Source organism: Fusarium musae, chromosome 1 (genome assembly GCF_019915245.1).
Source record: "Fusarium musae strain F31 chromosome 1, whole genome shotgun sequence".
In the NCBI taxonomy this organism is placed as follows: Eukaryota; Fungi; Ascomycota; class Sordariomycetes; order Hypocreales; family Nectriaceae; genus Fusarium; species Fusarium musae.
This window is the reverse complement of record NC_058387.1, coordinates 5,260,493-5,272,108: the sequence shown is the minus strand read 5'-3', so window position 1 is coordinate 5,272,108 and position 11,616 is coordinate 5,260,493. Positions and strand designations below refer to the sequence as shown.

General features: G+C 49.2%; 4 protein-coding genes across 4 annotated transcripts; 2 read left to right on the top strand and 2 right to left on the bottom strand.

The window, feature by feature from the left end:
• Nucleotides 1-665: 665 nt before the first annotated feature.
• On the bottom strand, nucleotides 666-2,404 carry J7337_001575 (uncharacterized protein; the record flags this gene model as incomplete). The annotated part of the gene is made up of 2 exons (XM_044819315.1): nucleotides 666-683; nucleotides 1,001-2,404. The coding sequence occupies 2 exons, from the start codon at nucleotides 2,402-2,404 to the stop codon at nucleotides 666-668; spliced, it is 1,422 nt and encodes a 473-aa protein (XP_044687017.1).
• A 1,536-nt stretch (nucleotides 2,405-3,940) lies between these two features.
• Nucleotides 3,941-4,655, top strand: J7337_001574 (uncharacterized protein; the record flags this gene model as incomplete). Its single annotated transcript, XM_044819314.1, has 2 exons — nucleotides 3,941-4,079; nucleotides 4,129-4,655. The coding sequence occupies 2 exons, from the start codon at nucleotides 3,941-3,943 to the stop codon at nucleotides 4,653-4,655; spliced, it is 666 nt and encodes a 221-aa protein (XP_044687016.1).
• A 509-nt stretch (nucleotides 4,656-5,164) lies between these two features.
• On the bottom strand, nucleotides 5,165-7,039 carry J7337_001573 (uncharacterized protein; the record flags this gene model as incomplete). The annotated part of the gene is made up of 1 exon (XM_044819313.1): nucleotides 5,165-7,039. One exon carries the CDS (start codon nucleotides 7,037-7,039, stop codon nucleotides 5,165-5,167), a length of 1,875 nt encoding a protein of 624 aa, XP_044687015.1.
• Nucleotides 7,040-9,486: 2,447 nt separating this feature from the next.
• J7337_001572 (uncharacterized protein) lies at nucleotides 9,487-10,689 on the top strand (the record flags this gene model as incomplete). Its single annotated transcript, XM_044819312.1, has 1 exon — nucleotides 9,487-10,689. The coding sequence occupies one exon, from the start codon at nucleotides 9,487-9,489 to the stop codon at nucleotides 10,687-10,689; it is 1,203 nt and encodes a 400-aa protein (XP_044687014.1).
• Between the last annotated feature and the right edge of the window lie 927 nt (nucleotides 10,690-11,616).

Below are 11,616 nucleotides of genomic sequence, written 5' to 3'. Positions count from 1 at the left end.
ATGCCCGAGCGGTTTGGTGCTGTCTGTTCGCCCCGGTCCGTGAACGCTCGCAAGTGACAGCTTTCTAGAAGCCTTCTGATGCAGTAGGCCTGATGACCCGAGTTTGCATGCCAGAGTCATCGCAATTCTTGTGACAATCAATTCGATCATGGCTGCAGGAATCTTTGCTGACTTGAGGGGCTGTCTGCTGGGAAGATGTGGAATAGGGACATAAGATGTAATTCATGCCTGGTCTGCGCAGGTTCTCAAACTGGGCGGTCAGGTCGGGTCGATGGTCGAATAGGTATTAGGTAGCAGGACACTACTCCAGCATCGACTCAACCTTTGCCCACTCTAGCTCTCTACCAATTCCCGCTCTGAATCCCGAATTAGAAACCCTCAGATGGGTGGTACAGATGTATCAATGGACATGACCTGGGTAGCGTAGACATGTCGAAAGCTAATAACAACAATCATGATGCAAGCCTTATCAGACAGGGCGGATTGGTCCGCTCTCCCGCGTGAAAACGTGCATTTTTTGTCCTCTCCGATACTCAATCTCAACGGAACGGACGGTGCAGAAGCGGGCTTTCCTCCCCTTTTCATTAGGTGATGGCCCAGTTTGGCTCTTGCTAGGCGAGGACCAACACAACTTAGATAGTGAGTGATCGATCCCGGAACTAGAACTACTTCCGGTAGTAGATCTGGAGAAACGTGTCAGTCTCATCAAACAGGCTGGACCAACAATGGTTTCGAAGTCATACCTTTTTGAACTGAAAATGCAGCTGCAAGATACCCTGTTGAGTGTGCACGGTTAGCTTGGTGGGTTCATGAGCATGTAATGGAGGGGCGATGGCGTCTAGTAGCATGGGTCAAGTAGGCTGTCACCAACGCAGACTACATAAAGTGCAGTTCATCCAACGGCCAAGCCATCGGCAATACAAACTCAGGGCGGCCAATGCAGAGGCAAAGAATCTGCCCTGCCACGTGAAGTGAAGTGGAGGGGTCCAGATGAACATACCTTGTCGAAGGAGCTCTTGAAGCCCCGATCCTTCTTGGCGCTATAATCCCACTCTCGGTCAACAATGCGGAACGCAATATCCTCGTATGGAGGGCCTGCCATGAACCGTATCAGGCACGTGTCCTCCTCACCAGCAGCAGCAAATGATTCTCCGCGTCTACGGCCATGTTCTCGAATGATCTTGAAGGTTGGTGCCTTTGTCTTGTCGATGAGCTCAGGATAGAATATGTTAAACTTGTAACCTTGAACGACCTTGGGTGGCGGATTGTCGTGGTCATAATGAGTCTGGTTATATTTATTCCAGTCGTAACCCATTTGAACACGATTGAAATAGCGTGGCTTCCGGGGTCTATATTTGTCTGCCCATTGAGGCTTAGTAGCGGTAACAGTCTCTTCGCTGGTAAAGATCTCCTCGTTCTCGTCGACGCCTCTGGCAACCTCTCGATCATACAGTGCTTTGGTTGCCTGTGAGAAGTCCACATTGTCAACCTGGGAAAAGCGTTCAGTCCCGGGAGGGGCTGATGTGCCCACATGCATCGAGGCTGAAACGGCTGCAGGAGACGCCTTTTCTTCTGAAGCTGATGCGACTGGATGAGAACCAAATGTGACTTTGGGGGCAGAAGTCGGCTGGCCCGATGCCTTTACCTTGGTTGGATCACGCTCCTTGAGTTGGCTAAGACGAGTCTCCTTGATTGTCTCGTATATTTGGTTCAGCTTGGCACGAGCCTTCCACACTCGGAGGCTTCGCAGCAACTGTTCCCAGTAGTCCGTGTCGATATCCTCGTTGGACTGTAGCTTGGCCTTGATCTGCTTTTCTAAGGCCTCCAGTTGGTCATGCGTCTTGGGAGCAAGGATCTTGTCGATGTCTTCTGAAACACTGTTTACAACCCTTCTCTCATGGCCGTGCGGATCTAATTTCGCCTTCCTATCTTTACAGATGGTCTGCAGCGCTCTCCAATATTCCCGGTTGGTCGCAATGGTTTCGAGCACGTGGTATGAGGCAATATCGGATTCCAGCTCGGCAATCTGCTCTGCATCAAGCGAAGCAACAACATCTCCGGGTGCGGGAACATCGATTTCGATATCAGCATCGTCGTCGTCAAAGATATCGCGGTCTGTATCGATGTATCTTAGGTTGAATGCCAGGTAATCGATGGGCTTCGCACGGCCTTCCCGAATTCGGATGTCTGCCTTCTTCTTGGACTGCTTCAGTACGAACTTGTCCTCATCGGCAACAAATTGTCGCGATTGCTCATCTTGAGTCAAGTACTTGGGGTTGATCTTGGAACCACTTGGTTTGGTGGATTTGGTGATTCGGTTGGCTGGATCGTGTCTCGGGGATGTCACATCTCGTCGGGTAGGTGACCGCCGTCCGGTGATCATGGCTTTTCTTCCAGGATCCATTATTGATGATTGTAAATGCTGATGTTTTGGAAGGGAGACGAGTCAAATGTTGAAGTATCAGGGAAGCATCGATCTTATCGGTGAAAAGTGGATACCTTTCGTTGGAAAATCCTTATCGGCAGGAACGCCTTGAGGCGCGCGAGCACGTGATGCAATACAACATCTCACTTACATGAAACTGAGGTTAATGGGCCATGTGATTTCGTACTACGTAGATCTTGATAGATGAGGGTTGCCCTTTACTTGTGGTTTGATCGGCTTTGTTACTGCGGTCCTGTATCGAATTTTTGGCTTCTATTCTTTAGGGGTCCAACGGTTTTTGACGCCATCATTCCAATCATCAAACTTGACCTACAGTCGACATGGTGCGAGTAGTTATTAGTTATTAGGCAACAATCGAAATAAAATAACAACTTGCGGTCTTATGGATGTTGTGAGAGTGTATCTACAGATACTGTTGTGTATTGTTTTATCTTTATTCGTGTGAGTTAAGCTCTTCATTGCTAGTGCTATTTTGAATGTTCTCCGACTTCATGGGACAATGATGCTTAGGGTCAGTGATACCAGAAGCCTTATATCTATCAACAATTGCTAGGCTACAGTAGGTTTACAGAAATGGTCTCTCCACAATAGACTTTCTGTCCGCTATAGACTGAACATCATGTTCACCAACATACGCTGTTGTGATACCCAACTTCACTCTCATACAACAAACTTACCCTGTGTCACCTCGACAACCTCAATCACAATCACCAACACAACCCATCACCACACGAGTTCACCAAAGTCTAGACCAACATAACATCATTCACACCGCTGATATTCACGCCAATAAGAGTCGTTGACTAAATCAATTGAGTTAATTATCCATGTTTGAACGTGAGAAAGAAAAACAACAGCCTTACCTAACAGGGGTTGGTGCGGTCATTTGAGCAAGTTAATTATCATCTCAAACTCGCTCTCTCTCAGCCATCCCCCGCATGGCCTGACCTTATTGGGAGACTATGTGATGACAGGCAAGTGAGTATCATGTACAGATTCCGGATCTTATGCTTAACGGAACCTTGTTTCTAAGCTTATTGTGAGAGAAAAAGAGAGTTCACGAGGATGTGTAGTGGTATCATCATGAATAGACTGAATTGATCGACGTTCACACTGCAGATGCATCTATATAGCATGCTCTGGTCAAAGGCCGTTGTCAACCGGCCACCTGCGGCCCCAGAATCCACACCAACCCTCGAATGTCTGGGGGAGACACCGGCTTCTTCAACGGTAAAGCTACCAGTGACACAGCAGTGGCTATCACGCGAAGTCAGCCACAACCCTGCGAAACTGACTCACGCTAAGTCAATAATTTCTTGGTCAAGAGCAGCTTCCAGATGCAGAGAGCTAGAGCTCGGTTACATGAGCTGGACCCTGGAATGACTGAGGTACTGCTTTGTGCATATAAAGACAGCTGAAGCGCCTGCTGTGCTTCCATTTGTTGTTACTCACCCTCTCCTCCACCCCAACATACCCGTCACCTCAACCATCAAGATGCTGGCCTTCAAGACTCTTCTCGGCCTGGCTACTGTCCAGGCTGTCTCTGCCCACTTCGGTCTCGTCTTCCCTCCTTGGCGTGCGGACACCCTCAGTGAGGAGGGCGAGGAGCGCTACAACCAGTGGGAGCAACCCTGTAAGACATTTCGTATCGTTCGATCGCATACTCTGCTAACGAACAATAGGTGCTCGTGTTGATTTCAACAAGAAGAACCTCACTGACTGGCCCCTCGACGGTGGTGCTCTCACCCTTGATCTTCACCACGAATGGTCCTATGTCTTCGTCAACCTCGGCCTCGGCGAGAACTCCACCAACTTCAACATCTCCCTTACCCCAGAGTTCCTCAACGCCACAAACTCAGGCACTCTCTTCATTGACAAGCTTGAGCTTCCCTCAGACGTCAAGCCCAAGGACGGAGACATCGCTAGTATTCAGGTTGTTACCGTTGGTGACACTGGCAATGCCCTGTACAACTGTGCCGATATTCGCTTCAAGGAGAATGCCAAGGGTCCCAGCAACAAAACTGGCGATGTGGACTACGTCAAGATCAAGCAGCAGAAGGGCAACGGAACTGAGGAAGATAGCTCTTCCAACTCTACATCTTCTGGAGACAGCAAGGACAACGCCGCTGGCACAATGGGTGTGAGCACGGTGGTTATGACCTCTGTCGTGGGTCTTACTGCCGCTTTTGTGATGGGCTTGGGCCTCTAGATGGATGACCTTATGAGACATGGTTGCTTCAATGTGTAATCAGTAGTCATGATAGAACATTCACGGCCTTCCAAAAATTATGATTGTTTATGCGCGGAACAAAATATTCCATTGACGTTGCCAACCTGCAGTATAGACTGGCTGCTGGGAGCCTTTTATTGTTGATCCATTGGAACCCTAAAGATGCTTCCAGACCCGTATATGATGACTTGCATGATTGAAGGAAAGGAAAATGAACATGCAGATGGTATAATATATAGAAACAAGAGTTACATTAAAACGTAAAGAATAATAACTGGGTATATCCAATCTGGGTTGGTCAGCTTGGTCAAACCAGGGGCATAGTTTGTTTACTCACCATCGCACTCATATAAATTCAGCATGTAACGCTGAAACACCAAACTCCAGTCCTGAAATCAGAAAACAAAAGACAGATAATGATCAGTTGATTATTCTTGTGAGATCCTCTCACATATGGTTGATAACAGTTGCGACTCCTTATACGGCCTTCATCCCGTAGGAGCAGCAGCCTGTTCTACACTCAACTCTTGTACCACTTTGGCCATAGTGATACGTTGGTTGGGGTTAGGGTATAGCATCTCCATAACGATCCGCTCGAGTCGGTCCTTGGGATTCAGACTCTTTCTCGCATCGAAGATCTCGGCAAGCCAATCTCGCATCTGCTTCATAGCGGGTTGACCATTTCCATACTGCTTGTGCGGCATGTTGGGACTGTTCACCCCAGCGATCAACCAATAAAGGGGTCGCGGGTGTCGTCGATGAGCACGAGAGTCAGGGTACGTTATTTTGCGCAACACGTAGAGCATAGTGACACCGAGTGCCCAAACGTCAGAAGCAGGACCGCGTTGTTTTCGACCAATGAATTCCGGAGGAACGTAGTACGGTGTTCCGCCAACGGTCGGCGAATTAGTAGCAGTGGCCGGTGTAGAGAGACCAAAGTCACAAAGGACCGCACCTCTCTCTGGCGAGTAGAGGATGTTGGCGGGCTTGATATCGTTGTGCACCAGCTTGCGACCGTGGATGTAGTTGAGGGCGCCGGCGATGTCTCCCAAGATCCTGGCAGCATCGTTTCTGTCGCCAATGAACTCATCGTTGGTATTATTCCTCCATCGAGGCATGGAAGTCAGGTCCTTTGCGTCGATGTGCTCCATGTATAGGGAAAGGAATCGAGCATCACCACCATAGTAACGAACAATTGACTTGTGCTGCAGGTCTTCCTGACCCCTACACTCACGAAGCCACATGTCGGCCTGACGGATGACAGTCCGCTCGTGGACGAGCGCCTTGTCATTGGGGTTGGCAACGCGCGTCTTGAGTACCTTGACAGTAACGATGTTGTTCGGTACGTGGGAGTGTGTTGCTGTGTATACGGCAGACAAGGAAGTCGAGGCAATTGGCTCTCGCTTGGTGAGTTCGTACTCATCGACTTCGCAGACACCTGAGATTGCAGCAGTTTCACCCTTTTCAGCGTCCAGCAGAGGATGGCCATTCACCGAGGAGAGCTCCTTGCTCTCGCGACCATTTGGGAGGGAGAAAACCAAGGGATCCGCGGAAGGCCTGAGGAACATAACAACACCGTCGTCACCGGGTGTATTCGGGTCTGAGACACGACGTTTCACTCTCTTCTCGTCATACTCCGGAGAAAGGGCCCGCTTGCCGCTCGAGTTCACGGTGGGGGTGCTGGACTCCGAGGGAACATCCTCGACAATAGACGGTTGCTGTGGTTGATACAGTATCACTGGGCGCTTTTCAAGTACTCGGAAGTCGAGGACTTCCATGTCTCGAAGCGTAATGCGCCATGTTCCAGGCCTCAGAGCCTTGGCTGATCCGGGGTTGACGACATGCGAGGGACTGTAAGGGCTTGACGGCGGCGTCGGTGACACTCCTGACAGAGAAATTGGCAGGTCTGACCTGTTCAAGAAGATGACTTTGTCACTAGCGGGATCGTAGTATAGCTCGCACCACAAAGGGGGCCTTGGATAGTCATCCTGAGTCTCACCGGGGATACGGACGGTGAATTTGATATCTTTGGAGGTCTGAGTCACAGCGAGAACTTTGTGCTCAGGCTGCTCTGGTGAAGCCACTTCGGCGCGGAGAGCGAGCCACTGTAAACTTTCACTACCAGGGCTCACAGACCGCGACTTGGGGAAGTTGGCTAGGGGACGAAATAGAATGCGGATGCCTTGCCTGTGGTGGTGATCCTCGACGTGGAGCTCGTCTAACGAGACAAGCGAAGAGCTAGCAGTAGGGACTGGTTCTTCAACACCAATCCCCTTGAAGCGGGCGTCAATTTCGGATTGAGAAAATGGCTCGGTGCGCTCTTCTGAGACAACCTCAGAGAGCCCGAGCCTAGGTTCTGCCATAAGTTTGGCTATCTCTGCTTCATAGGTGAAGTTGGTAAGCAACCAAGGCGTAAAGCGGTGGGTGGACCAGGCAGAAGAACCAGGCAAGAGTTTACCTCAGATGCTAGCCAACCAACCAAACGCAAACGAATGGATGGCAGGCTGAACAGAATGTCTATAGTAATCGATAGAGTTTGTGTGATTGCCACGTAGAAAAGCAATCCGTACGGTGATGCGTTGCGTAGCGAGATACGATTGATGTTGCGCCAGGCTGAAAAGTGTAATGTAGTTGTGAATGAATATGAATGTATGAGTAATATGAGGGGCTGACTGTGATTAATTCCAGGCAGGCTACTCTACACTCCAAGAATGTAAGTACAGTACGACACAAGGCGAACCGAAGCGGGGAGAGAGTGGTAGTGGAAGGGTTTAATAGAAGCTGGGGAAGAGTGGGTTGTGGCTAGGTATTATTAGATGCAGCAATAACACCTTAGCTTGTACGGATAGGATGGGAATGTAATGTAGGAGATGCAGGAACAGAAACAAAAGCCAAAATCAGCAGCAGATTTGACATTCAACGAGCCCTGTTTTAAGAGGCTGAACAGGGCACATCAGAAGGACAGGACACGATGGGTGTCCTGGGAGGGTTGAAAAGACAGCTTTCAGCCAAGGTCAGGACAGGTTCAGGACAGGCCTGCTGATAGCGTATAGTCTCGTCTCAGAATCCACGAGGAACAAGACTGAATCGGGGTCGAGTCATACAGCCGTTTAGTTATTCGCTGCCTGAAGGCTGAGGGGATGGTCCAACAACGGGGAACGAGGGCGATTAATTCATTCAAGAAAGGATAGAAAGAAGCGGGAACGGGCGGGACGAGACGGTACGAAGCGAATGCCACTGAGCACTGGCATTGGCGCTGGGACTGCCCTGACCGTCCTATTCTGCGCTTACGCTTGTTGGCTTGGGAGGGAGCTTTTGGAGTGTGTGGAGTGTAGGACTGGACTCATAACGGGTAGGGCTGCCCTGGGCTTGACAAGGCAGAATTTGACTTGACACAGTTGGGGACACAACCACTGCCACACTCGCTGCCACAATCCAACACTTTGTGGCTGTGCAGAGTCATCTCACCTAAGACTTACTCCGTATTTCCTAGGAAATGGAGATAATTACCCCAGTGGCCAGATGATACTATCCATATGGGATCTCCTCAAGATCTCTGGCCATTGTGAGATCCAATAGCTCGCACAAATGACAAGAAGGATGATGGATAATTCACTCGAATTGATTGCTAATGAGCCCTTCGGCTGCACGTTGTCAACCAAAAGGCGAGCATAGAAACATCTGGCATCTTACATGGCTCAGCGGATCTTACTATGACGACACTGAAGCTGATATCAAGCAGACCGATTTCAGCATGACTGAATAACCATCGAGATTTGGAGAAAAGCAGGCTATATAAAGCAGACGATAGAGTTTACGAGACAACGTGAGCTTGTCACGATATTAGGCACCAAAGACATTTTTGCAGAGGTCAGTTGTTGTCTCATAATGAGTTTCGGTGAGTGATCATGACTTGAGACTAACTAAAGTGGAAGTTGCCTCTGATGACAGTCCTCGTGACAAGTCAGGCTTGGTCAATGGGTGTTTACGTGGCCAATATCTCAACAGTCATCAATGTAAGTTATTGCTGAGAAGACAACACTATAATATTGTAAAATAATTAATGAGTTCATGAAATTATTGTGATATTGAATATCGACATGCTTGGTGTTTTGTGTTTGTGTGAATCCTTCATTAATGATGGAATCGATTGGAAGCGGCCGGCGTCGGAACTGCCCAAACAAAATCTGCCGCAATTGCACGAAAGAAGCATCAAAGGGTGGGCTGCAAATGGCCCCCAATGGACGCCACCATGCCACTAGCGTTGCCTAGTTCAAGAGATTGCATGAGGCAACTCCACTTACAGCTGAGAAAAGATCGTCATTGGACGCTAATTATGCAGGCGCGTCTCGTGTCTCTGTCTTCGAAGGGATGACAGCCAATTGTAGCCCCTTATCGTATATGCCTCAGGCATCTCAGGCTTCGCTCGTGGTCTTTGGGTTGCTGGGGGCCAAGCGCACCCTGAGATATGGGTATGGCTCTGGCCCCCCAGAACCTGCCGAATTCTGTTTCTCGTCACGCCCGCCTCCAAAACACCCACGATCATCACCTATAACCAAAATCCAAACCCGCCCAAAGAGTCCCAGGAGAGCCCAACAAGCACGCTTCTTGCACATCAGTTCAGAGCAGTCTTCATTTTTTGACTTCTGAACACTTTGAGAATTTTGACGCCATGGACATGAAATAGATCCCGCAGCTCCCACGAGCTCTCGACCCACGGATACCTGGACACTCTTACTGGACACTCTCTTCTATACCACAACCATTCCACCACCATAATTTACCAACTTTTATTGACTGTGACCTCGACATGGACGATCCGGGCTGGTCATGGCCGGCCTGGAAATTCGGCATGAAGAGGGATGACCTCTTTCATACTCTACACGAAAAATACAACACCTTTACCTTTAACCTCCAAGACCCCGAAGCCTTTCATCACGACGTTTACGAAATTTCCCGCGATGCCGATACCATCGACGATTTCCATCGCTTGCTGGATGAGCGAAAGCAACAGCGGATTCACGAACTCCACGAGTCTCTCGAATCTCTCGCTGTTGAGATCATCGCCAACCCCAAGTTGATGGATTCTGAACATTGGCAGTACGCCCTTCAACTTTTCCGGACCAAGTCTTTCGACTCGATCGTCCGTTATTTTGCAAGCTACCTACCCGAACAATATCTTGACCCCAACGACCGTGATCATGATGCTATTTCTATTGCTTCCTTGTCCTCCTTCTCTGAGACCAACAGCGTCAAGACCGAGAGCACCACGGCCAGCAGCGTCGATGATGCCTCTAGTTTCTTTGATGATGAGCCTATCTTGACAAAGGGTCCCCTCTCGATCCACACCGACATTCGATCATCGTCTGCTGTTCAAGCGCCCCCCTCGCCCCCCCATTCCGAGGCAGCGCACGGCGATGAGTCTTCTGTTTCCTCTCCTACTTCCATGGAGTCGCACGAATACTCCACCCCCCCTTCACGTTCCATGTCGTTTTCTGGTTCCGAGACAGCTGAAGCTATCTCTGAAATCAGATCACTCGTTCACGACGAAGATGAGACCTCGCAGTTCGATGACGGCGACTTTGCGGTCGCCTCGGATTCTGATTGCGCAGAAAGCCAGTCGTCACTGGACGTAATGGATGACGGGGAACAATCTAATGACAAGTATGAGGATGATCTAGAGGAGGAGGATGATTTTCCTACTACTCAATTTCCTGAAGATGCTAGCGACGGTTGCGATTTCTATGACGATACCCCAAATTTCGATGACACACCGACTCCCCGACAGGAGTCTATCGCGCCCTGCTATATCGAGTACAAGTCCGTTGCGGTGTGGAGAATACCTTCTCCTCGTCGTTCAACCTCCCCCTCTCCACGAAGCCACCACCCCTACCGCCGCGAAGGCTCAAGTCTGAAGGACATCCGCCGAAGTCCTGAAGAGTCGATGAGCAAAATTCAGAAACCGATGCATGAGCAAAGGAAAAGGCCGATGTTTAGGAAACGGCTTGATTAGCGTTTGGGGAGGCAGGGTGCTTTGTATATATTTGACGCAAGCGATAGATACCTGTATCTGATGACTTTTAATCCTTTCTTAATCACTTCTCTCCACAGTCGCTCGCGACATGGTCACTCTTATACAATGCTTTGGAAGAGAGGCTCTGGTGGTCATTTTCAGATGAGAATGCCCTACTTTTAGAACACCCTGGTAAGTACGTTCCTGCGCCTGATGTACCTGCAGCATTTGACGTGACCGTTCTACCCGTATCACGACACGTGGGTCATGTGGCTTTGGTGTTGACATGCGACGGCGCAACCATCACGAGGCACAGACCTTTTTGAAAGAGTGATATATACATACTACCACGTGGGCTAATGACGTACACGAAGCATGTTCTCGATGGGATTGTCGACGATTGTTGATCGGGATCGAGGTGTACCTGCATGCTGTTCCTGGCGGCCGGCTGTCAGGGACGCCACGGGAAGTTTGCTGTAATAACATGGTAAGTTGTGAGGGTGTACGATAGAGAGGTATGTTAGATGGGTTATCTCTTGATTGTTGATTTACTGTTGCATCAAGGAGTTCGCGGTGTTTATTCTATGCTATCTAATCTTATTCTCAAGCATCAGTTATGAATCATGATGCGTGTTAAAAGCGATGCAATGAACCCTTGGCTTATTCATGAGCTCAATACGAGCGACTTGGAGAGATATAACAGAATATTAATATCTGCTCAACATCTCTCCGGACTGCATGTGAATCGTTGATCTTCTCGCGAAGACACAAGATTATTGACCACCGCGTCAACTCCCGTCAAATTTGTGAGAATGAGAAGCCCGGCACGAGCTTGGGGACCATCTTCAAACCATCACCTTGATAATGGTGTTCTGCAGTTGTCAGAGCATTGAAAAATCTCACTCAGGTCAACTTATCACCATGCTT